This window comes from Ambystoma mexicanum, chromosome 1p, assembly GCF_040938575.1.
Source record: "Ambystoma mexicanum isolate Mex_15411 chromosome 1p, UKY_AmexF1_1, whole genome shotgun sequence".
NCBI lineage: Eukaryota > Metazoa > Chordata > Amphibia > Caudata > Ambystomatidae > Ambystoma > Ambystoma mexicanum.
In genome coordinates, this window is record NC_090921.1 from 1,042,034,581 (window position 1) to 1,042,060,577 (window position 25,997).

The 25,997-nt window shown below is 46.3% G+C and overlaps 1 protein-coding gene across 2 annotated transcripts in view; it reads left to right on the forward strand.

The window, feature by feature from the left end:
• Positions 1–25,997, forward strand: part of LOC138447857 (palmitoyltransferase ZDHHC1-like) — a 1,205,337-nt gene that overhangs the window by 21,060 nt on the left and 1,158,280 nt on the right. Inside the window, exon 2 of one of the 2 annotated variants that reach the window (XM_069604299.1) lies at positions 15,750–15,826. The exons of the other annotated variant lie outside the window; for it this stretch is intronic. Within the exon in view, the coding sequence (XP_069460400.1) occupies positions 15,806–15,826 (21 nt within the window). The 5' untranslated portion in view covers positions 15,750–15,805. The remainder of the gene's footprint in view (positions 1–15,749; positions 15,827–25,997) is intronic. 2 annotated transcript variants of the gene reach the window in all.

Below are 25,997 nucleotides of genomic sequence, written 5' to 3' on the forward strand. Positions count from 1 at the left end.
GGGGAGTCGTTGAAGACACCTGGTAAAGTGCTTTTAGCTGCCATATTGATTAATGCCGATCGATGGTGGTGCATGCCCACGTTTTATGAGATACTGGCAGAAACACAGCCTGATCTGGTCTTTGTGACTGAGACCTGGCTGACATCTACCCCGATATTTTCCCATGCCCTACCTGTGTATTACATTTTTCACCTGGATGGGACCTCTGACCATTCGGGGGGCGGGGTGGAAGTGATATTTAAGTCCACTTTTCACATTTCTATGATTTTGTTAGTACACAAGCTGCAAATGGAAGCATTGTTAGTACGTTTAACGATATCGGCTTCCTTTTCTTGGCATTTTCCCGTTATATATCGCCCACCAGGATCTTGCAGGTCCTTTCTTAATCCCTTTTTAGAGCTAGTTGCAGGCCTTCAGGTAAAATATGGGAACCTGATGGTGTTGGGAGATTTTAACATGAGATTTAATGCCGCCATGTCCCTGGGACTATCCCAATTTCGTGAGGCTATGCTGGACTTGGAATTGGCTCATTTTGTCTGTGATTCGACACATGCCCGGGGTTGCATCTTGGATCTCATTTTATTTTCATCAGCAACTAGTATTTCTGGCTTAAAGGTGAATCGGGTACCGTGGTCTGACCACAGATGTATTTCCTTTGATATTTTGGGGCCTACAGCGCGGGTAAAAGGACCCTCCATCTTGGAGACGTAACTGGCATACTGTTGACTCTTAGCTTCTATCTGCTGAGATTGTGGCTCATTGCATGGCTGCAGTGACTATCGACCTTTCCTCACTTTCTGGCATCCTATTTGATATTGCTAAACATGTAGCCCCGCTTAAATAAGTTCAGGCTCGGAAACGCCGATCCGAGCGATGGTTCACGGATTCACTTAAAGCTTCTCGCCTGCGGGTCAGGCAGGCAGAGCGCAAATGGTGCTGTGAGTATGGATCTACGGATAAGGCCTATTTTCGGCTTCTTGCCAAAGTATACCTACCACCAGAATGTGGTGACAGCGAAACAAACTTAGGTTGACAAGCTCTTCATCTAAAGAACGGTTTTCTGTTAACTCCTTCTCCTCAGTCACCCGTTGTTCCCCTGTGGTGCCGGCATCTCAAGTTTCCCAAATTTTCAGCAAATGAAGTTCTGCAGGCAGTGAAACACCTTAAATCGGCGGCCCCGGCTGACCCCGTTCCATTGACCACTCTAAAAACTATCTCGCTGGCCATGATCCCTTGGATCCTGGAGACGGTGAACTATACCTGTCGAGCGGGGATCATACCCGCCGAGCTGAAGCAGGCGATTTGTGATTGCACTTCTTAAAAAAAAAAAAAAACCTCTCTTGATGTGTAAATGCTGTCTAACTTTCGTCCGATTTCTCTTCATTCTTTCCTCATGAAATTGTTAGTCTTTGATGGCGCTCCTTCTTTCACTCCTTCTTTCTTCTTTCTTGGAATCTTCTTTAGCTTCTGACTTCTTTCAGTCGGGGTTCCGATCAGGACTGGGTACAGAGAGTGTCCTGGTGTCTGTGGTCGATGCTGGTGGATCAGGGCAGAGTGGGGTCGTGATTCTTTTAGATCTTTTGGCTGCCTTCGACACGCTCGACCATGCTGTCCTGTTATCTCGCCTGCAGGGAGCGGACCTCTCTGGACCCGTCCTGGCCGGATTCTTCTCCTTCCTTACTGATAGGAGTAAGTTACTCTCTGCGCCCCTTTCTATCTTCTTCCCGTACACTATTCTGTGGGGTAACCCAGGGGTCGGCCTTGTCCCCCATGCTCTTTAACATTTATATTCACAGCTGATTCGCCTCATCCGTTCTTATGGCTTTCGCTGTTATTCCTACACTCGGATCCTGGTCCGCCTTGATGGGGACCAAGTGAATGCTGCCCATGTGCTGCGGGAGTGTCTGTCAGTGGTGGGGAACTGCATGAGTGCAAACTGGCTGAAGCTGAATAGGGACAAGACCGAAGTTCTGGTGGTGGGTTCTTTTTCTGCCTCAGCTCTGTGGTCTGCTTCTTTTTGGCCCCCTACCTTGGGTGATCTTCCTGTCCTGGTGAAGGTGGTTAGGAATTTAGGGATTCTCCTGTCATCTGACCTATCATTGTCACCTCAGGTTAGTCTGTAAGACTGGCCATTTTCTCCTAAGAGTGCTATGCAGACTTCTTCCTTTTTTGCCCGAACGTCTGCGACCTGTGGTAGTAGCCTCCTTTTTTTTTTAATTACTAGTCAAATTGACTGCTGTAATGCAACCCTTGGGGTTGATACACTGACTACAACTGCAGCAAACCCTAGCAGCTAGGGTGGAAACCAACACCCCTTATGGGACCCATATAAGTCCTGTGCCTCGGTCTCACCACTGACTCCCGGTGGCCCAGAGGATTTCATTGAAATCTCTGTGCCTGGTACACTGTGCCTTTTTTAGACAAGGGCCGGAATACCTTGGGGATACATTTCCCCCCTACATCCCAAGTCGGCTACTTTGTTCAGGTAATGCCAACCTAGTGACAGTCCCGAAGGTCTGCCTGGCCTGTGTGGGTGGACGATTGGCTCCTGTGCAGCCAGCAAACTGTGGAATGGGCTTCTATTGGCCCTTAGAAGCACAATTAACCACTTACAGTTCAGACGGGCATTGAAACATTCCTGTTTTAGGGCCAGTCTAGTGGGTTGTATCCTTATTTTTACTCGCGCCAAGATGTGCTCAGCGAAAATACGCGCTACAAATTCAGATAACATAACGTAGTTCATTGTTTGCCATGTGCGGGGAGTAACGAGTCTCGCATCACAGTCAAACCTCCTTTGGGTCCTGTGAAAATATCAGCGCACATGTGGGAGAAAGTACCTTTGAAATGTTATCGGGGCAAAAGGTTTATATTTGTATTGATGGATTATCATAGCAAGTAGCTGTGTGTGGAACGGTCCGATGAGATTACTGCCATGTCATGGTGGAGTTCATAGATGGTGTTTTCAGGGTGGAAGGATTTCCCTAGGTACTACTAACTGATAATGGAGTTCAGTTTCAATCAAAGGTGTTTGCTGAGTGCAGGAGTGAAGCATGAGACGACAGCTCTGTACTGTCCCAAGCAAAATGGAATTGTGGAGAAGTTTAACCGAGTGGTTAAAGGGACATTGCAGTTGGCGTGAATGTCAAAATGGTTAGGTACTTCATGTCATGTTAAAGTAAAAAAAAAAAAAAATTGATTGGTAGGGCCGAGAAGTGCCAGGAAAAGTGCAAACAGTGATTTACGAAGAAGACAGATTTATGTCGAATGGTTTCAAGTGGGTGACAAGTTACATGTCAGGAATTCCAGAGTGAAGGGAAAAGAAGTTCTGTATTTGTCAGTTCCCAAGAGAATAAGATATTTCTTGAACTGTGGTATTTATGGGCGATGGAGCGAAGTGGAGTGAGAGGCAGTTGGTTTAGTGCCATGAAGGGGAATGGAGAATGTGTGAGAGAAGGGGCAGTACGTAGAATGTGGACCGGATTGAACAAATTGCAGGTGGTGGGATAGGTGGGGACACTGTGGGAAACTCAGGAGGGCATCCCAGCCTGGGGCAGTGTTGCAAGGGGTATTACGACATCGGATGTAAGGGGAGAAATGAATGAAAAGATTTTATTTCTATCGCGCTCGTACACAAGTGTTTCAGAGTGTGACCAGGCAAAAGGGGAGGGGAGCAAGGGAGAACAAAAAAAGAAAACCGCTATCTTACTAGGCCCAGTGACATCTAGGAAAGTGCAAGTGCATGCAAAGGGGAAGAAGGGGTAAAAGTGCATGGAAGGGTGGGAGTGGAAATACGGAGCAGAGGAGAGAAAAACTGAATAAATATAAAATAAATAAGGGCGATAAAACCAAGGTAGTGCAGCCAACAAGTGGCAGGTGAAGGTTTTTTCAGATAAGGTATATCTGATAAGTGCAGAAGAAAGTGGGAGGGGGACTGTATGGGTACAGATACAGAACCCTAGTGCAGAGGGTGGCCCGGAGGCAGTGCAGGAGGGTGGCAGGGTGAGCAGGAACCTGAGCCCGAATGAGAGGGTGGCCAGGTGAACGATGCCAGGAGAAGAAACAGATCAACAGGGGAGAATGTTGGCAAAGTCAGAGGCAAAGAGGAAGCACTTGAGATGCTTCTGCAACCGGAGATGGTTTTCCTCATGTTTCAAGGTGGCCGGGAGGCTGTTCCAAAGGGAGGCACCAGCCGAAGACAAAGATCTACCCCCAGCTCGTTTCTTTGCAAAGCATCTAACCATGAAGGAGTTAGAAGTAGAGGAGCGAAGGGCTTGAGAGGGGAGGTATTTACGGCAGGATAGTTGAAGGTATTTTGGACCCTGGCGAACCCAGAATGCCTAGAAAGAACAATATCCGAAACAAGCCGAGTGGAAAGGAGTAATGACAAAGTTACTCACCGTAGTGAGTACCTTGCGCCTAGTTCATAGTCCCCTTTCCTCCATACTTGTGGGATATTCCGTCCTTCAGGACGGGACAGGAGCACTTTAAAGCATCTAAAAATTTACTTTTTTTCTTTTCTCCTTATTTGATTTTTACGGGGTGCCATCGCACGTGACGAAGCCCCGCCTTCCTAAGCTCAACCCCGCGCCTCTCCCTTCAGTCCTTTTCTATCGCCAGGTTTAGGACCATTTAGCAACAAATAGGATACTTATTAGAGGGGATGGCAGGCGGGCATGCGTATGGAAGAAAGGGGACTATGGACTAGGAGTAAGGTAGTCACTAGAGTGAGTAACTTCGTCATACTCCTACGTCCTGTCCCCTTTCCTCCATACTTGTGTGAAATTCACAAGCACTAGCCATAGGTATTACAGGCGGATGGCAATTACCCTTATTGGAACAAATTCTTAAGAACTGCGTGGCATTGGCCCGGGAGCTCATGTCAAGACAGTCTGCAAAAAGCAGATGTGGAGGCCCACGTAGCTGCCTTGGCAATGGACTCCTAAGGGACATATTTTTGAAGGACAACAGCAGCCGCTTTCCCACAGACCAGATGTGCATAAATGCCCTTTGGTGGTTGGAGGGCTTGAACCTTCTAGGCCTCAGAAATACATGAAGCTATCCAACCAAGATGGATCCTTTTGAGGCTAGTTTCCCCATGGGGTCACCAAACGTAACCGAGTTGTGAAGAGCTTCTGAGGTCACTAGTTCTATCAAGGTAGAACTTCAGAGCTCGTCTGACATCTAGGTAGTGTAGAACCCTTTCGGCCTCGGAGACTGGGTTCGGGAAGAATACTAGTAAAGATATAGAATGGTTCAAATGGAATTCGAAAACCACTTTAGGAAGGAAGGAAGGCGGAGTGCGAAGCACAACCCTATCCTTATGGAAAGTTAGGAACGGATGTTCCACAGAAAGAGCTTGATGCTCAATTATTCGCCTTGCAGATGTTACCGCAATCAGAAAAGCCACCTTCCAAGAAAGGTACTTGAGGTTGGTAGTGGCCATGGGTTCAAATGGCATAAAGCGGTGAGTACCACGTTCAGATCCCATTTGGGGTGAGGGGCCCGAACCGGCAGAAACAGATGGAGGAGACCTGCAAAGTGTCTCTTGATGACTGGATTAGCCAGTGAAAAAGAGCAACTGTCTGTAGACAGTTAAGCCACAATGGTGGACAAATAAGTCCTGCATGATAAGACATGTATGCCAGAGGCTGCAAGATCAGATACAAAAGACAAAACGGTGTCAATAGAAGCATGCCTGGCATCAAGCTCTTTGACTAGACACCAATGACAAAAACAGAGCCACTTGCTCCTGTATTGAGCTCTCATAGAATTATACGCATGTTGTCCTCCAGAGAGGTTGTACTGCACTAATGATCGGAACCAGGCCGCCAAGCTGAACGATTGTGTGGAGTGGTGCCACAACTGGTGTTGGATAGCCCAATTCCAAATTTGGATAGCAAGGTCCACCAGGAGGGGAGACTTTGTGCCCCCCCTACCCCTGTTTTTTGATGCAGAACATGCTACGGAATTGTCAGTGCAAATTTGAACTACACTGTTGATGATGGAAGGTTGAAAAGCCTTGAGTCTAGAAAAATTGCCACAAGCTCCAGGTAATTGATATGGAACTGCCTGTCTTGCGGCGTTGTTACGCTCACTTGGTATCCACGGGGACGCCACACAGCCCTGGTTGGATGATTTGCACTCTCAAACCCTCTCCCGGTCCCTTGGTAAGGCCTCTGGTTAAATATGGGTCTGCAATATAGGAGAGCTGGATTCAATACCAGATTTCTTTGTTTTCCCACCTCCCTTGGCCTCAACTCCTTCCTCCCCCTCGGGCCTTCTCCTCACCTTAATATTGTAAAAGGTGGATTCTCCGTCCTGCTCCTCGTGACAGGGGCGCGTATATGTGGGGGGCGAGCAGCGACCAGGTTACTTCACTGGTGTAAGCCCCCCTGTGGGAATCCAGGCCTGCTGCGACTCCATAGGTTTGCTGCTTTACAGTCTGTCTATGCAGTTCTTATGTTCCTCTTGGTTCGAATAATGTCTTGCTTCTTTCGTTTTAGGTATGGAAAGATATTTTGGTTTCTCATGCAGTTTGAAGATGAGCATGGGCCGGTAGGCGAAAGCGCGGTGTGCACGATGCTGTCCGGTAATTAATACGCGATGTGTGGCGCTGTTTCGCCTTTTATATTGCTAACCTGTGTCTTTTCTCTCCTTGCAGGTTGCGATGTTCCTCGCCAAGCGCCTTAATGTTCCAGCAATGATACTGACCAGGAGATGACTACCCAGTTAATAATTGTGTGGCTTTCTTCATTCGGCTGGAAACGTGAGTAAACGCTTACTAATGCGGTCTTTCTTTCTCCTCTTTCCAGGTTATGGTATTCCAGGATGCATGCAGTGCCGGATGATGGAGTTCGTACCTTCAGGTGAGTGGAACTGAAGTCAGCGATGGATTGAAGACGGGATACTGTTCCAGGTAAGTTTCATGGTGTTCTTTCTCTCTCTGCAGGTGCTTGGTTTCATGTAAGCTGGCATCAAAGAACTGGACATGGTGAGCGTTACGCTGCCCACAGCAGAATAACGCAAAGCATGTTCTGCTGTTTTGGGTGTGGTTTAAATAGTCTCCGGTAAAGTAGGCCAGGTAAAATAGTCCCAGGCCTGCCACACCCAAAAGACTAGACCGCACAGCTCAGTTCCTTGTAACTGAGCTATGTGTGTGCCTCCATGTTGGCTGAACCTCCCCTTGCCCCCAAGTTAAATAGTCCCAGGTAAATAGTCCCATTCTAATGTTGATCTTCATGATGGTTATGAGCCTGGCGCCAAAGGCACCAGGAATGACTCCAAGAGAGTCTTGGATGAGGTTTTAAGGCCTTTGACCTGGCCCTAACTGGAAGGCTGACTTGCCAGTACGGACCTGGGGCAAGGGTCATGACAGACGTCCACCAATCGTACACCTCGAGGTGATGCAGTGTCGCACCCCACCCCAGAAGGGAGGAGTCTGTAGTAAACGTTACTTGTGGGCAGGGCTCCTTGAAGGAGGTCCTGTTAGGACACGTACCTGGAAGGCTGCGGGTCGCTACGTTCCTTGGCAGCTCTATTCTAGGTATCGGATCAGTGGGAGGGAGACTCTCCGATGCCCCAATCAGCTGTGTGGTCCAGGCTACGGGCGCACGCGTGAGCCGCGGACCAAGACGATCGAAGGCATGCGCTTCAAGCCTCGTTCTTGCCTCGGAAGGACCGCGGCGCATGCGCGGTCCTCTTCGCGCTCCAAGCCTCGGTTTCGCACCGCGGCCGTAAATAGCGATCGGGTGCAGGAACGAATCGCGTCTTAACGCGGTTCGTTCCTGACTCGCCGTTGTTTCGCCACCGGCTCCTGTTTGACTCTGCAGCCCTGCTTCCCTTCTCTGCCTGGATCCCTGCCCTTCCTTTGCCTGGTCTTCTTGTTCCACTACCAGACCTTCCAGTTTTGCCCGCCTGGATCCCTGCTTTCCTGCCAGGCCGTCCAGCCCTTCAGCCTGGTTCTCTAGCATTTCCCACCGGACCCACTGCCTTCTGTTGCTTGGTTTCCCTGCCTGGTTCCCTCCTTTTGCCTGGAATCCCCGCTTCCCAGTTTTGCTCCCTATTCCTTGTCTGGCCTCCCTGTTATTCCCTTACTGCCTTCCCCTGGTTAAATCCATCGAGGTTTCCTGAGGTCAATCTGCCGCCTCCTTGGTGTCCCTATCTTGTTGCCTTGCTGGGGTAACGGTCTACTTGCCTGCTCCAATTTAACCTCAACACCTTCCGGATGTGCCTGGGCCTGGACTCTCTCCGTCAACTTGGCTACCCATCCTTCCACAGCCTGCACATTGACTGTTGTTTGGAACTCCTTTGAACTGAGTGTTTCTGGCTCTCCTGGCGATCTTCTGAGCTCTCTCTCCCCTGGGCCATTCTACGGAGCTCTCTCCTCTCTGGACGTCTCGACTTCCTGGTTGCCCGTCTCGCCTGTGCCAGCTACAGCAACCAAGGTCACTACAAGAAGAAGATCTTTGGTGCTGGGGGGTGGTCCCCGTCCAATCCTATACTATCAGGACGGGGCTGAGGCCGCTTCCTTGTACCGTATTCTCTACTGGTTAATCCGAATTTCAGTCTGGCTTCCCCAACGCGGACATCATCCGGAAACAGAGGTACGTCCAAGTTGCGAGACGTACACCTTAACAGGTCCCCACTGAAAAGTTGCTGGCGGATGACCACCATTAAAGATCCGCTGTCATGCAAGATGGGACTGGAATCCGGTTCCGTAGCCAGGGACCAGCAGCTCCGAAGAGCAAGCTGAGTGCGCCTCATTTTCAGGTGTGCAAGAGGTAGAGCCAACACGCAAGAGGCCATGAGGCCCAAGAGTCTCTGGAACCACCAGCCTGACGAATGGGAGAGCTTGCACGAAGGACCGGCATGTGGTTGAAAGGTCTGCAATCCGGTCCTCCGTCAGGAACACTCTGGTATTGACGGTATCCCAACGGAAACCCAGAAACATGAGGTTTTGAGAGACCGTCGTAGATGTTTTCCACCAGTTCACTGACAGCCCAAGATGGAACAGGAGCTGATGGAGTGACTGAAGGTTGCTGAAGCGGTCTGTGGGCAAGGACTGCACTGGAGCCAATCGTCCAAGTATGGGTGTACATGAATCCTTAGTAAAGACACGCGGTGCTGAGCTGAGACCAAACGGAAGCACACGCTACTAGAAGTGCTCTGTCCCCACAGAGAACCGCAAAAATGTTCGATGCGCACTCCAGATCAGAATATACATATATGAATCCTGATGGTCTACCCCGCTGAGCCAATCGCCCTTCTGGAGAGAGGACTTTATCTGGCAGGGCGTACTCCTCTTGACTTTCTCTTGGGGTTATTAGCAGAGAGAAAAACGTGCCACCTTGTTGTTGCTGGTTATGGCGAGGGCCGCCAACTGGAGCTTTTGCGCGGCGCGCACGGTGGTCCTGAAATCCTCTGAAACCAGAGAAGGACCTTGTTTGAGTCCCCCCACCTCTGAGTATAAGGTGCCTTTGCTGGCATTTCCGCCAGGACCGACAATGACTTGGAAGTTTGAGTACTTGCCTTGGTCTTCCTAAGAGTGGAATAGTTCTTTACCCTCGAAGGGGAGATCAAGCTCCTTGTCCTGGACTTCCTTCGTAAACCTTTAGCATGCAGCCACGCTTGGTGGGAAATGTCTACTCAGGCCATAAGACCTCGAACGGAAGTGTCTACGTGATTGGCTGCAGACTCAAGTAGATCCTGCGCCAGAACCCTTGCATTAGATAAGCCGCCATTTGTCTCGGGAGGATAGCTCAAGGTCAACACGCTTGCCTTGGAAGCAAGACGACACAGAGCAACACAGGTTCGATCCCTGGGTCCGTGCTTAGAAACCTCTGGGTATTAAGCTCATTATAAATAACCAATCCTCATCATACCTTGAAGTCTTCAAGCCTACCGGGAGAAATAAATTATTGAAACTCGGCTAGCTCCTTCCACAGTTTGACATTGGCAGCCGCCAGGATAAGCTCAGTATTAGCCTGACACAGCTGAAGAGCCCTCCTGGTGCTCATCCAGTGAGGCGGGAGCAGAAGTCTGATCCGCCGCACATCGCGCCTCAGGCCCAGAAGGCGTGGTTGACAGAGCAACCAGAGTCTTTTCCACAGGGGAAAGTGTAGGCAGAGGAGGCAGTGGTGGAGGAGTCCCCACAGGGAGAGGTGGCCTTGTGACAAAGAACCTCGGCAGAGCCGGTGCTAGCAGATTTTGTGTTTCTGAGACACCTTGGGGGCTGCTGATGAATTGGCCCCAAGTGAGGGAGCCTCGGCAGAGCCTTTACTCTGCCGGTACTAGAAGACTTATGGTGCTTGACCGGCTTCTTTGCCCCCTCAGCAGGATTGGTTCCACCACAGGTCTGAGTGTGGGAAGGCTTGTAGTCACCCTCTGAAGCCAGAACCCTCAAAGGGGGCCCCCCTCAATCTTGCTGGTCTTAGATATAGCCCCAAGAAGGGGAACCTCAGGGGAAACCCTAGTACAGTTAGTCACCTTGAGAGGGAGTTTGCGCTGAGACTCGGTATACTTGGTTCCGGATGTGCCAACCTCGGGGCTGACCCCAGTAACAACAACCCCAGAAATACTGGGCCTAGCTTTAGCCCCTAAAAGGGGAACCTTTCAAGAAGATTTGGTTTTGGCACCGCCTTTGCAGAGGTCCTTGGTGCAAACTCCAGAGCGCCGGTGACATCCCTTTCGGGACACCTCAGGGAGATCCCTGGTAATGGGGCAGCTTGAGCCCCTCTGGACCTAGAAGACCCTGGGAAGGAGTCCCCTGGCCGGGGTGCCCTGAAAAGGAACTAGCATACTGGCCGTTTCCTTTTTTCTTCAATTAACTGCTGTAAATGTGGTGGAGGAACGCGTTGAAACACCTCCTCCCACCTGGCAAGCCGACGCTGGAATTCCCAGACAGAGGGAGTCTCGGTAGGAGCAGGCGTCCCAACGGTGTTCCTGGGCCTAAGCACTCCAGGCAAAGAGAGTGGGGATCCGCCCTAGAAAAATGACGTTCGCACGGTGAACAGGGCATGAATTCCAGACGCTGCGGCATAGACTGAGGAAAAGATGACCATGGAACCGGAGCAGGAACGAAGCACAAAGGAACAAAAATAAATTTATTCCCTGTGATGCAAGTGCGTCCGACCTCGACTGCGTGGAGAAAAGGACTGAAGGGAGATGCGTGGGGTGGAGCTCAGGAAGGCGGTGCTTCGGTCATGTGTGGTGACCCCGCGTAAAAAATGATAGGACAAAAAAAAAGAAATATTTTGATAAAGTGCTTCGGTCCTGTCCCGAAGTGCGGAATGTCCCACAAGTATGGAGGAAAGGGGACGGGATGTAGGAGTATTTTGACCTGCATTTAGGAAGAGAACCTGGATATCAACCGCAGAACAATGAAGGATTGAATGAGGGGAGAGGTTGCAGAGAGCTCCCTCAAAACTGAAAGCCTTTGTGTTGAGTTTTGTCTAAGGGGAAAGGTGTGTAGTGGAGGCCGAACAGCGCTTCAGTGCGTGACCCGGCCTCCACTTCTGTGCGGACATCGGTCTCCCCATGCAACGTCTGATACAGAGCGATTATCAGGATTCCGTTTATTTTGGAGGTTTTTTCCCACTTGCATCTGAGGTGATGCCCACAATTTAGCTTCCACTTTGCTCCTCTACCCTAGTGGATTGAACCAACTGAGAACTGTTCATACCAGTTTGAGCCCCAGTTTGAGCCCCTCTCCCAACAACTCTCTCGCGTTCTCCACATGTTTAAACTCGGGTTCCTCTAAATTACCCACATACAGTGATGTGGGTGCAGTTGCCAGTGCTGTTGGGGCTAATTGACATTTGTGCGGGGTAGACCCAGCTGTGATGGTTAGGAGCCTTTCCCATGTAGGTTGTGAGTAACTGCGATCAGTGTGTTGGAAGTGAGTGGAAGTGAGTGGTTTGATATAGGAGCTGGGAGTAATTTTGGGTCATGTTTTTCATGTGTCCTTGCTAGGCATGCATTCCTTTGTCTGACCTGGGCTCTGTCTGTGACCCGCCCACACCCATTGCTTAATTCATCAGACTTTAATGTGAGCATTGTTTTTGGGATCTTTGGGGTCTAGGCCCAGATTCGCCTTGGGGGAAGAGTGGCCTTTGGGTGGGTTGATTTAATGGGGGTCAGTCTGTCTGACGTTGTCAGACCATGGAAATTAACAATGTCCCCCTCTAACTTTGTTGGTCTGTTATCTAGGTAACTGCAGCCACTTGTGGTGGGTACACGTTCAAATTGTCTTCCTCATATATTAACAGGGTCCCTATTAGGTTATCATTTCTTGTAACATGGGTAAAGAAATACATATGACATAAGTGTGTAGTTGTTTTCTTAATCTTTATAGGTGATTGCATGCATAACAGTCCTGGGGACATCCCTTTTGGAGGGTAAGCTCATGTGGTTGCTGTGGCGCTCAGTTATCCAGTGCACTATGGGGGCAGGTAGGCTTGTGCTGGGAAGTGGAGAGTTTACTGGTCAGTGTCGATGGGTTGTTATTCAAGAAAGTACAAGTTGCCTGTCACTTGGCGTAGCTTCACAAGAGAGAAAGCTAGCATTTAAGGTCTTCTATTATCTTCTGTGAAGTGGCACGTTTTGAGAGATTGATATAAGGTTCAGTTATTGCACAATGTAAGGTTGTATTTTGTAAGAGCGTTTGTGTACAGCATAAAGTACTTTGCCTGGTTAGACCATTACTTATGCAAGCAGTAACTGACCTCTTCCCTACCCCTCCTTGCTGACTGCTCCTACATACCATTGTCAATGTGCAGCTTCAGGTTCCCCACAGACTGCACCCTTTGCTTAATGGCCAAACTGGTATGGGGGCAGACATTCCTGTGGAGAGAAAGGAAGGTGGTGGTCTCTTCCGTTTTGCGGATGACTCTGCTTGCTGTAACCCCCCCCCCCCCCCCCAACCTCCACTTCTGCACCTTCTTGGCATAACCACCTACCCCACAGTGAAAGAACAGAGGCCTGACATTGATTGATTATTCTGTTTAAGAGCATACAGGGATGAATTGTATCCCTTAAAAATGATAACACACACCTATTGGTATGTTTCAAATTCTGTAGAGTCACAATTTGTCACATACTTTTGTTTTCAAGAGACGCAACCATTGATGTGGAAAATATGTATTGTGCACACAGCTCGCAGTACAGAAGTAAAATTTACTGGCCACTAGTCTATTTTGTAAAATGATTGTATGGACTGAGGTATGCCGGAAAACAAAACCACAAGTAAAAAAAGCTGGTGTGTTAACATTAGGGTCACCAAAAAATGTGGAATATGGCAAAACCATAATTACACATTTTGTGAAAAAAAGTCAGTGGACAGTATCAGAGAAAGTAATTGTTAATTAATAAGTACCAGCAGAAGATACAATAGCTATTGTTCAAATATAGATTTCTAGCCTCTGATTCCATGAGGTGGAGCTGAATAAGTGGAATGCCACTTGTTGAGTAGAATGTAACTGAGAATTGGATACACGAGTTAACATTTAATACTTTAGTGAATAAACATCATTAGTTTCTGTTGGACATGTTATGTTACTGTGATTTATACTGCACACTGCTGCCCTTTCCATGATTTTCGGGTGCTCTGGCGGATCTGAAAAGGAAGGAGGCTTTAGTTATTGGGATTGAGAGGGAGAAGTACAAGAGCTTTGATGTGCTGTTGGTATCTTCAGTTCGGAAAAAACCTGTCACTGTGTGCTGGTTTGTTTTTAGTTAGTACACTTTATGCATTGTTGGTGTACGGGTGATGTGTGTAATTGTTGCTGTGTGTGTGCAGTTTGTGGTGGTTTTTAAATGTTTGCTGCGGTAGAGTTACAAGTGTGTTTTTGTTCAGGGCTGAGGGTGAGTGTATGCAGGATATTGGAGAGCTTTTAATAGGGCTAATGGAGATTCGGCTGTGTCCTTTTGTGCCATGTTCTTTCAAGTTCATACTGTTCTATGGTGATTTCTGGTAGAATGTTTTATTTTGTTGGGTGGTCATGGTTCAGTTTGGTGTTTCCATTGTGATATGTTGGTAGTTTTCATTTGTTGATTTTTCCTGTTTAGCTCGGTGAGTTAAAGAACCACGTTTTTAGCATTTTTCTGAACTTTAGATAATCTTCTGTTCGTATTTACTTTTTTAGAGCGAGTTCCAAAGTTTTGCCTCAATGCAGGAGAATGCTGTTTCCCCCTAATCCCCCCTCCCCCCCCATTTTCGGCTTTTATTGTTTAGGTTCAAGGCGAAGATCGTTGCTGGACCTTAGTGTTCAGTTTGGTTTGTAGATGGAAATGTTTCCCTAAATGAATTCTGCTCCTTGGCCGTTAGTTGCTCTGTGCGTCATGCAGAGCTTTTACAAGAAAATATGTTTTTGGACCGGTAGCCAATGTAGGAAGTGCTGGTGCGATGTGTTTTCTCTTAGCAAGTATAAGGAGTTGTTTTGCTGCTCCGTTGTGTGTGCTAAAACCATGCTGTTAAAAGTGGTTAGAAAAACATTTTGGAGCAGTTCAACATGTATATTCGGTACAGTCGAACCCTCGTGGTTTCTTAGTCATTCAGATAGGCACGCAGTTTTCAGTATGAATCCAAATACATTAAAACAACAAAGGGAAGGGCTTCTGTTGAAAGTGTCCTCAAAGTTGGTAGTTCTATACCTGTGAAGGCACATTTGTTCCTGATGCCCTGACTACTTTTAGAGGAATGGGACAAAAAGATTGCATTCATTAATTTAGTACAATTTGATATGTCGGCCTAATGTATAAGATTGGAAAAGAAAGCATATTCCAGTCCCCTAAAGGAAAGCAGATAAACCAGATCATCCAGAATGTATTTATTTCATTTATAATGTCTTACTATTGAAGGTTGTTTTAATAAGATATGTATAATTAATTACGCAGTGTGGATTTATATCTTTTCGTTTCACAATTTTATTTCAGTAAACAGTTGTTTATTAGTTATTGATTGATATTAAGTCCTGTTGCTGCATATAGAGCACCTGACCAAAGTAACACTTTTCAAATGAGAATGGTCTAAATCCCATACACAACACCCAAACTACAGGCATTCTACCAACTCTTCACAACTCCCAACATGCACATGAAACCCCCGCATACAACCACCCACTAAACAAACCTCACACAAACGCCAATCTACCAACATCATACCAGTACACAGTGACTGGTTTTTCCGAACTTAAGCTACTAACAACACTTCCGCCACAGTGCCTAAGGACCATGAAAATTGGCAGGTGTACGCAATACATGTCACAATAGCATAACATGCAATCAGAACATAAAACAGGGGGAGCGTCTGCTTCATGATATTGATTTAAAAATAGAACACATCTGCATGTTTGTCTGTGCACTTACTGAGAATAATGGTCCGCCAACTCCAAGACGTCTGTTCTACCAAGTAAAGGAAAACTTCTAAAGTATTGTTTTTAATCCACAATGGGAAGGGATAATGTGGCTTACCGCGTGTAGGATGTGATAGGTTCGATGAGTCATTTGAAAGATGACAGGTGGCAAACATAGTGCAACGAATGGGGGTCTCTTCAAATATGCCTTTGGTGTTCTTGTGTGGTGTTCCTGAGATAATATACGTAGCTGCATCATGAGTACTGTAGATTTAATAATGAAGAGAAAAAAAGAATATATTTTTTAAACATAAGGCAAACCATTGGGATAACAAACATTTTCTATGGATTTAAACGCTAGAGAAAGACTTCACACCCACTGTGTAATTTCATTTACAGATTACAGAAACGAATGAAAGTTAAATAAGAAACTGACTGAATCGTACTAAGTAAGCATGCACCTCTACTTGAATAAGGTAATTAAAGATATTGTAATTCATTTGCTGGTGCACACTTTATAACTCGAGACAAACATTGCTATATTTCATTGTCTGTTGATTTTTAGTTTTGCTATTTGGCAATTAATAAGTACCACCTTTAGGTCGAAACTGCATCGGAGTACAGCTAGGCGGTAGTTAACATGTGAGGCTGGACTCAGCTTTTGTGGATGTTTGGTTATTTACCAACACAATGATTCCCCATGCTAGTCCGCATGGATATACCCACCCACTCCCTGCCCAAAAAGATCTTCCTGAGATCTATTTGAGCTAGCTCTATCAAGCAGTAACATCAAACGGTGGCCTGCCAGTGTTTTTTATAATCAGTCTGCTGGGAGTTTATTGCAAAATTGCAGATGTCAATGCGCTACTGGTGTAATAAAAATGTAGTAACCAAGTGACTTCAGCCCCTTGGTTAAAACATCCCTTGCACTGAAGTCCTGTTAGAAACCAGCATTGATAACGGCAAGAGTTTTGCCTTGTGCATAGGTATTCGATAGACATTTGGGTGGTAGCATTTCGACAGAGCCCGGCAAATGCCTATCTCATGCCCACACACACGCCTTTTTGTTTTATTAGCTATGGGCACTGCTTTCTCTAAGCAGTACACAACTCACGTAAAGTCTTATCCCGAAGAAAGATGTAAAAACGAATGATTGGTAACATAAATATATAGAAAGAAAGCTGACTCGATAGTGATGGAACAAATTACATTTTTCAGTATGTCCGTATTTTGAAATATATGGTCCATTTCTGACCGAGTATCTATATACTGAAGGTGAGTGACTAATTGAATAGAAAATCATGTACCTAGATTGTTGGTGTAATATTTAATAATGTACATGAAGGTGAAGTGAAGGGAAGGTGTGGAGGTTCTTGAATTGTCTGGCAAGCACTAGCACCAAATAAAAAATGCAAAGTCCGAAAACAAGAGAATCGCAGGCCTTTGATACCAATGCAGCATGTGAGACTTTGGGCATTTCATCCTCATTAACCCTGAAAACGGTGCTGCTTGAAACATGAAACCAATATATGAGAAGATTGCCCCCTATGTTACGTCTTCCATGGAAAGAAGGACACTGAAAGAGAAACGCAGGTAAGGGCCCTGCTGGAAGGAGGGGAGCGAGGAAGTAGTCACAGAACTAACCAGACCAGAGGGTTGCATCCAGGTGGGGGCATCTCGAAGCCTGGGATGTTGCCACTTCAAGTGTTGGATGAGCGTCATGGACTCATTGCCATGCACTTATCCCTTTTTTATTTGGGCTATTGGACCAGTACACGAGGGGCCTAATGACTCGTGTCCACCTAAATTGGCCTGCCAATGTTATGCAGACACACCTACGACTTTGAGGATGTCCCACAACGTACAAGCGAAAGGCCAAATCCAGGTCAAAGAAAGTGCCATCCTGGCTGAGAAAGGGCAAGCCAGACCGGACCCAGAGGCGCAGTTAGCTATTAGTAAAAAAAAAGCTTCAAATATAACTCTGACAATAACTCACCCAGGGAACACTATCCCTGGTAGAAAAACCGAACTTGAGGTCACAAAGCCATCTGAACTACCAGAGGAGTCTTCCTGGTCCTGGCTTGCCAAAGCACCTATACCGTATTATTCTGACTAGCAAAAAAAACAAAAATCTGGAGCCGACCGGTCGGTCCCTTATCTCCTGGAATACGCAGGGTTTCTCACATTTGTTGAAAAAAGGGGAAACACCTTGGACTAACACAGATTTCGTATGCCTTTAAGAAATTTGGCTATTCAAAAAAACTACCCTGGATGGCTTCGCAGGATTTTTAAATCTGGCAATTTCAACTGGCTCAGGACGCCCAATGGCAGGGCTTCTAAGCTTGGTCAGGTCAAGTTCCAACTTGGAGGTAGTAAAGTCTACCAATCATGGGCCCTTTATCCCAATAACTACTCAAGAAAAAAGTGTAATGAGAAGCCCCCTGCAACACGCACAAAACATCTGTGCTTAATCAATATCTATAGGAACACCGCTAAGGTCGGAATTAAGAAGATAACAAATGCCATTGAAGAAGTCATCGATGAAGCCTGTAGCCAGGACAGTTCAATTATCGTGGATGGCCATTTCAATTCTCTTCTCAGGCCGGGACAAGCGGTGAAAACATCCAAGACCTAGACAGCCCGTGTCCAACATATTTTGATAGTCCAACAATTGAATTAATTGATGAAGTCCTCGGATCTACATCTTCTAAACTGCCATTTTGAAGACCAAAATTGTTGCAAGCCAAATTGGCAGCGGGGGCTACAAGCAGCTGTAATTCACTTAATCTTCATATCCCGAGATCTGCTAGACCTAATAACATCCTTCAAGGTAACACCAACAAAGGCGAGTGATCACAACTTGCTGGGAGGGAGGTTTGGGCAGGCCTGCTTACTTTGCCCCCACCCAAGTAGAACTTACAAAGAAGGGATGTAGATCGAAGATGACCAAGAAAGATGTAGAGAGACTGGGATCAACACACACAAGAAATCTCAATTACAAACCTCTACCGCCAGCACTCTACAGTTGATTATGTGCCGTTGCTGGTGATATACCTGGTTCAGAACTCCCACAGTGTCACATCTGGAACAGGCCATTACCATGAGTATGATAAAGAGTTTGCCATGAGAAAGAGAACCCTAAGACAAACCTTGGCCAAGTTAAAAAAAGACTCAGCCAGCATCTGTATGGGAGGACGTGTGGAAACTAAAGCAAGTTCATAACAGTTGGATTAGGGGCCATAAGAAGGTAATTATCCGGAGAGATGCTCAGAGGACACTGAGAGCCTTAGAACAAAAAAACACATCGGAAATCTGGTCTATTATCAATTTAACAGGAACATCCAGACACTTGCCATTAATGAACAGTCGCAGAAAATGTCTGGGTTAGTTTCTTCTCACCCATGTTTGCAGAGAGGCTCAAAGTGGTGAAGATTACCTACGGCCAACTGGCCTGGATCCTTGACTATGACCAGACCGATTTGGTAAACTCAATAAGATGCTCTAAAGCCTCCAGACCCCTGGGCCCAGATGGTCTTTCCAACATGACCCTTAAAGAAAACCCCGAACAGTGGGCCCTTGTATTGGACCACATTTTGAAAAATATCCTGGAAACCAGATGCTCCCAAACTCTGGAAGGAAGCTAAAGGGATCCCGATTTTTAAGAGTGGTGGCACAGGCGAACTGACTATCGCCCAATCGCGCTATTGGGAAACATTATGCCACACTGCTCCTAGGAAGACTGGGTTAATGGTCCCTGAACGAGGGATGCAAAGATCCGTTTGTCTGGCTTCACAAATGGCTTAGGGACCTCCCCACCGATATTCCTTCTTACGTTACTAATGCACAGAGCCCAACAAACAGGCTGCAAGATCTACATAGCCTTTGTCGTTCTATCTAAAGCATTTGATGGAATTGACAGGAAAATACTTTGGATCAAGCTCCCATCATGGAACTGCCCTACAGACTTGGTCGACCAGCTAAAAACACTGCACATAGACCCTTCTTGTAGAATCGGACTGAACGCCTTAGGCCTCTTGAGCACTAAGATCCCGATGGGCTGTGGCATAAACACGGATGCCCTCTACCACCTGCTCTTTTTAACTTTTACATCTATGACTTGGCAGACTCTGTGTTTTCCCCCTGTAGGAGTAAAAGTCAGCCGACCTCTCTACGCAGATGACTTTGTTTGTCTAGACACCACGCCATAGGCTTGCAGAGACAATTGAACCAACCCGAGGAATACACTGCTCTAAATGACCTACAGGTGTAAAACAAAGTTCCTAGTCTTACAAAAGAGCCAAGGGAAACGGAAGGAATCATTTACTTGGCGATTAGGGTCTGAGAAAATCGAGGTGATTGACGCCTTCAAATACCTTGGTGTCCATATCTGTAAAAACTCGACACAAACAAAAACTGCCTCGATGTTAAAATAAAAAATGAGTGCACTATCGAGTCAGGCCTTAATCCTGAAGCATAGATTCTGTGGATTTTCGCTGCAAGCTCTAATGGACTTCTACAGAGCTAAAATGGCTCCCGCTGTGACAGCTCCCGCTGTGACCTATGGTGCTGATACACTGATCTCCATCCCCAAAAAACAATGGCCCATATTAGAGGGCCTGTTCTGGAAGAGAGTGCTCGGTCTCCCTAAATCTATTACAATTCAAATCATCAGAAGGGAGTTGGGACTAATCTCCTTGAAGGGAGTGGTGGAGTGGAAAACCTTGACCCTTTTCAGTAAATCTTTGTCGGTTTCGCCGCCAACGATGTTTGCATTAATAGAAGCTGAGGTGGACTCTGGTAATAGTATGTTGGGAAGCTTGTAGGACCAGACTTGAAGACTCCTCATGGTGGAATTGGGGTCAACTTTGGAAGAGCTGTGCAAAAAAAAGTTATGGGAATGAGACTGGATTATGACCTGTGAGGCAGCAAACCATTTTAAATTGTTTCGACTCCTGGCAAAAGAAGTAGGATCATTCGGAGAGAACCCAGTTTACACCAAGAAATTCCCAGACCGACCCTCGGATTTAATTTGTACCCCACAATGGAGGTTGTTACGGCAAGATAATAGGGCAAAAGCTCAGGGTTTCCATTGTGCAGGTTTTGCAGGGGGTAGGAGTTTTGGAAAACCTATTCGTCCTCTGCACCCGATGTCCAGCCCTAACTGAACTTTGAACATATTATTTTGCAAAAATTGTGGAAAGTGCCCCCTCCCTCACGGCGAGAGATTGGTGGGAAATACTGCTGAAAAGAGGAAAAAACGCATTGACTATTGCAGCAGTTAAATTCCTAGAACAATGTCTAGGAAAGGGGACCACCTCAGTTAACCAAGGATTAGAGGGAAATAATATTTTATTTTTTGATATATGCCCCTTTTGAGACTGATCTTCTTTTTGCTAAAATGTTTTTGTATTAATTGATGGTAAGCAAATTGTTTTTTTTGTAACAAAAATAAATGTATGCAAATTAGAGGGGCCCACATATCTTTTGCCACCCAGGGCCATGCACATCCTAGGGCCGGCCCTGCTCCCACCTCTGACAATCTGCACAGTTCTGTTAAAAGGTAATTCCTTTTCCGGTCAATTATCTTGCAAGCTCTACATTTGATCATTTCCCGTATGCTAAGAATTACCATACTGCAAGCAAGGTCGAAAATGGCAGGGCTGCCAAGTGGACACTTTGAGCCAGTTCTGCTTTTTCAGACCCCAGCACTTGCGTTCTGGGACTTGTAGTTTTCATTTCAGTTTGTGCTATTAGGTCTTGCTTGCGACACCTTTAAGTCAAAACTATTGCTTGAGGTACACATAGGGAGGAATGACATATGTGGAGGGACACCCTCTGTAGGTGTTGTTTGGATTATGTGCCCACCCATTGCCTGTTGATGGCCCTGCTAATACATGTGACCTTTCCCACCCAGTCCTGCCTCTGCCCGCCCAAAACACCTCCTCATAGGCAGTCTTTGAGCTTGCTTTAATCAAGCCTTATCAAACTTTGCACTTTATCTCTACTTTCTCAAACTTTCGGTGTTATGCGGATGACACTCGGCTCTCTTTCAGGCTCCCCTCAGCCTTCTCTCCTCTCACTCATTCCTGACTGTCTATCCACGATTTAGGAGTAGTGCGCCTCCAACGATCTCTGCCTTAATGCCAGATAGACTGAGATCCTTCTCATTGGGACCTCTGCTCCCGCTTTTCACTCTGGCCGGCCTCCTTGGACCCTCTTTCCTCACCTTCCTGTGAGGCTAAACACCTTAGTGTCATCTTGGACTCCTCTCTCCTTCTCTCCTCACATCACAGACCTTGCCAAGAAGACCCACTACCAGCTGCACCTCCTCAGAGGTAATCTTCCTTTTCTCACTTTCCCCCAGAAGCTCACTGTCTCCAGAGCCCTTGTTCTCTCTAGGCTGGACTACTGCAACAGCCTCTTTCTCAATCTGCCTTCCACTACTCTCTGCCCTCTGGAACGAATCCAGAACTGGACTGCAAAACTAGTTCTTGGACAATATCTCTCCAGCCCTGAAATCTCTCCCTGGCTCCTGGTGGCCACAAGGGCCCACACTACATCCAACTCTCTCTTCCTAAACACCTTCCTTCTCGAGCACTTCGCTCAGCTACCTCCAACTCGCTGAGGGTCAGACGCTTCTCCAGGCAGAGAGTGGAAGGGGGTAGATCTCTCTCTTCTCTGCAGGTACCTCCCTCTGAAATGGCCTCCCTCCTCCTCCCTCTCAAACTTGAACCAGACCATCTGAAGTTCGGAAGCATATCAAGACCTTCCTTTTTGCTTCTGATTTCTATCTCTCTCCCATGTTGACTGACCTGACTGCTCCACTGACTAGTTGCCTCGCTACCCTCTAAGTCTCACTGGTACCAGGCTACCCACGACCAGTAGCCCCAACACTGGCTCCAGGCCAACCACGCACTTAGGGGCTGTGCTCAGGGACAACATGCTCGCCTTGGAAGCAAGACGGCAGGGAGCACCACAGGTTCGATTCCCCTGGTTCGCGCTTAGAAACCTCTGGTTATTAAGCGCGTTATAAATAACCTATCATAGCATATCATATCTGGAGCCGTACATTCCACTGCCTCTCTGCACTTAGGCACAGCCGCGCTTCGCTGGCTGCACTTAATCAGAGCATTGCTGCCCTGCTTGCACTTTCCCCTCCTCACTCCCTAGGACTCCCCCCCCCCCCCCCCCTGCACTTTTGCGTATCGCACTTTCACGATCTGAATGACACAATGCCTAGTAAGATGGTTTGTTTTGTCCTCCCTCTGTCTTTCCTCCCTTGTCTTGTCGCAACTAGAAACACGTGTACAAGCGCGTTATAAATGACTTATATCATATATCACTAAGTGCTTGCCAATGTTTTTTCAAAGCAGTCTGCTGAGGGTGAATGACTTAATTGAACGCTATTGGTTGTGAGAGGTCAGAAATGCGAAGCGCACAACTTGGTAAAGGGTTTTTGCTATTCACCATTTTATCAACTCAAAAGGGTGTGACAAACCCCACGCTATCCCTAACCTAAAGAGGAATTCCCTACCTATCAAAAGGAAAGCACTCTAACCAAAGGAATGCGTCACTCACACCTGTACATTAACTCATACAGGTTACGTGTGGCTTTCAGGTTTAACATAAACAACAATTGTAATCAACATGAACCTGATAACAATATATCCTTGTATCTTGGGTCGGATTCCCTTCCCCAGGTTCAAAGAAGGATTTTCAACAATGAAGTTCCTCTTTGATAGCCAAGTTCTATTCACACAGTTTTCCGTACTTCAAAAGTCTTTCACTTGGCATTTAACAAAGTTTTCACAAAACGAACTAAAGTCTTTATCTTCAAGCTGTAATATGTGATTGTTACTTCTTCTTGATTTTATAATAAATATTTGTCAGAATGGCTTTCTTCTTAGACAACAAATACTTTCACAGTTCTTCCGACTTCACATAAAACATTTGTATCCAACTGGTTTGTACCACAGTTCATCAAATGTCACAGTGGTCTTGCCACTTTCTTTCTTTTGTAACCTTTAATCACATTACAGTACTTCTTCCTGGTTCACTAACCTACCAAGACTACCACTAACTATCCCTGTACTGGTGTACTACGCTTCCAGGACTTAAAACTCCTAACTCTACTTCCAGTTCTTTGTGGTAAGGGTTTCTTCTACACTCTTAAAGTTCTTAACTTCAAACAGCATTAAGATTCACAGTTTCTTCAAAACGAACACAATACAAATTGGTGTGGTTTGTTCCACTGCTTTTGTTTGCCACAGCCAATGCAGGTTAAACTCCTTTCTTCCTTGATACTTCTTACAAGGATGGTTTCTCTCCTGCCACTCTTTTTTTTTGTTTTTGTTTTTTTCTTAACTCCACATCAAACAACTGTGGATAATGTCTCTGTGCCCCATTTGCCGTTTCTTGGCTTTGGCAATACTTGTGGGTAAAAGGCTTAAATATTGCCTCCTCTTTGGCAATGGTTGTTATAGCTTTCTTTTGGAATTGCTCCTTCTTTACTTTGGCAATTGTTGTTTTCAAATACTTTCACTATTGCCCCCTTTTTGTTTAGGTAATATAAATTGTAACATTTATTTTCAATTGAGTATATTGTTCAGGTAACTTCCATACATTTATTCTGTATTCAAAATAGTATGCAGCGGGTAGCGTTTGATTATGGTGCATTCCAAGGTTTCCTATCTCGGGCAAACTAATCAGCTTTTCTGGACGTGTCTGCTCGAGCTGCTGCTGCTGTCTCTTCTGAATGTCTGGCAGTTTCGGTCCCATTGCCACGGCCCGCGCCACTTGGGGAAAGTAGCCTGCTTCGCTCCTCCTGCTCTCCGGGGCCTGCCAGCCACCTCGATCGGGAACAATATAAAAGGAGGTTCTCTCTCTCTCTCTCATGGGACGGCTTCTCTGGTTACCGCTTCCCACTGCGCAACCTCTGCAATTCCGGTTCGCTGCAATGAAGACCCTCTAACGACCGAACTCTGCATTAACAGCAGTGGTTCTGGTGTTTTCTGTTCTCCGCTTCTGCAACTGGCAATTCCTCCACCCTGCTTTTCTAATTACCTGCACCTGAGGAGGCTTTTATATATTCAAAAGTCCTGCTCAGGTGTGGGTCTTTAGAACCACTAGACTGCACTTTGCAATTTTTAACCTCTGAGCTCCTCTTCTTCGTCCCTGTAAGAAGGAATTGTGGGGCTTGAAGTCCCCAATGTTCACACCATAAATAGTGTCTTCAACTTTACTTAATTCACTCTGTGTATTAAATATACCTTTAGGTAAGGATTTTAAATTGGCAAATGATTGGTTTTGATTTAAGGAAGATTTACCTTTATCAGAAATCAAGATGTTAATGCTCTGATTCCCATATTGATAATGATAGTTTTCATTACCTACAAGGTGGGGAGGTGTAGGAATAGAGTTCACTCTGACAACAAGCCTTTAAATGTTCTGGCATCATGGAAAGTTTATCTTCTGAACAAGATAAACACAGCACCTCTCCTAGCGGAACCCTCGCAATCCCTTGGGCCCTTCTCCCAGGTGATCCTCCTGGTTAAAACTACGCCCAGGGTTAGGATCAGGTAGCGGCTGCCTTCACGTGGCCACCTGGGAGGAGACTTCAGGTAGGGTTTCTGTGATGATTCTGCACGATTCATCACAGGGTGTAATAAACATGTTTTACCAGGCCTGCCTTCAGCAACTCGATTTATAAGCACTCTGCATGTCCTGCACTGACGTCCTGTTAAAAACAAGCATTGGCAAACCCACTGAAGTTTTGTTTAAAACGAGCATTGGTAAAGCCAACATTTTTGGTTTGTGCACAAGTTTTAATCTTTTGCCAGCCACTGCTGTTAGATGCTTGGGTACTCGCACCATTTTGTACCTGCTACCAACAATGGGTAGTTAATACCACTACGGCAGTGGCACGCAAGTGCCTTTCCCATGCCTACATGCCTACAAACTGTTGGCATTGCCAATGCTTGTTTCTCCAGTTATAGACAGGCCAAACCAGCAAAAACATCTTGCTCAAAATGGAGTTATCAAGAAGTGCATCATTGTGACGACGGCAGTCATAGCTTGAAAGGCTATGCTGCACGAGTGGCATGGTTTCCTCAGAGGGAGCACATGGCTAGAGCAGAACCTAGAAGTTTGACCAGTCTTTGTTGGGTGTGTTTATAGCAAATCCTGCATAAGATTTAGCTTAACACCTTACCTTCATTCTGATCAAGGAACACGATCACCTTTACACAACAGAAAGAGGGAGAGACATTTCGAATAACCAAAGGAATAAGAAAAGGAGATTTAATAGCATTTATGAGGCTATGCAACTGGCCAAAACGGGGACACCAAAAACCTGATAACTGCATGAAGATGAGAGTCAAAAGAACAGGCAAGGCAAGAAGGAAGAGGCAGTGGCACTCGACCAGGGAAATAGTCAGCTTGCACAGATGGAGAAGGGAAAGTCACCATGGGAACATCCCCATGATCTATTGGAAAGCCAGCCCAGACCTCCAGGCTTATTTTAAAATGACACAAAAAAGGTAGCAGGCGCCCCTCCCTCTCTAGAAAAGACATGGCATGAAGACCTGTTCTGTGTTTTTTTTTTTTTTTCTTGCCACATTGAGAGTCCGCAGCCATTGCTTTTAAAAT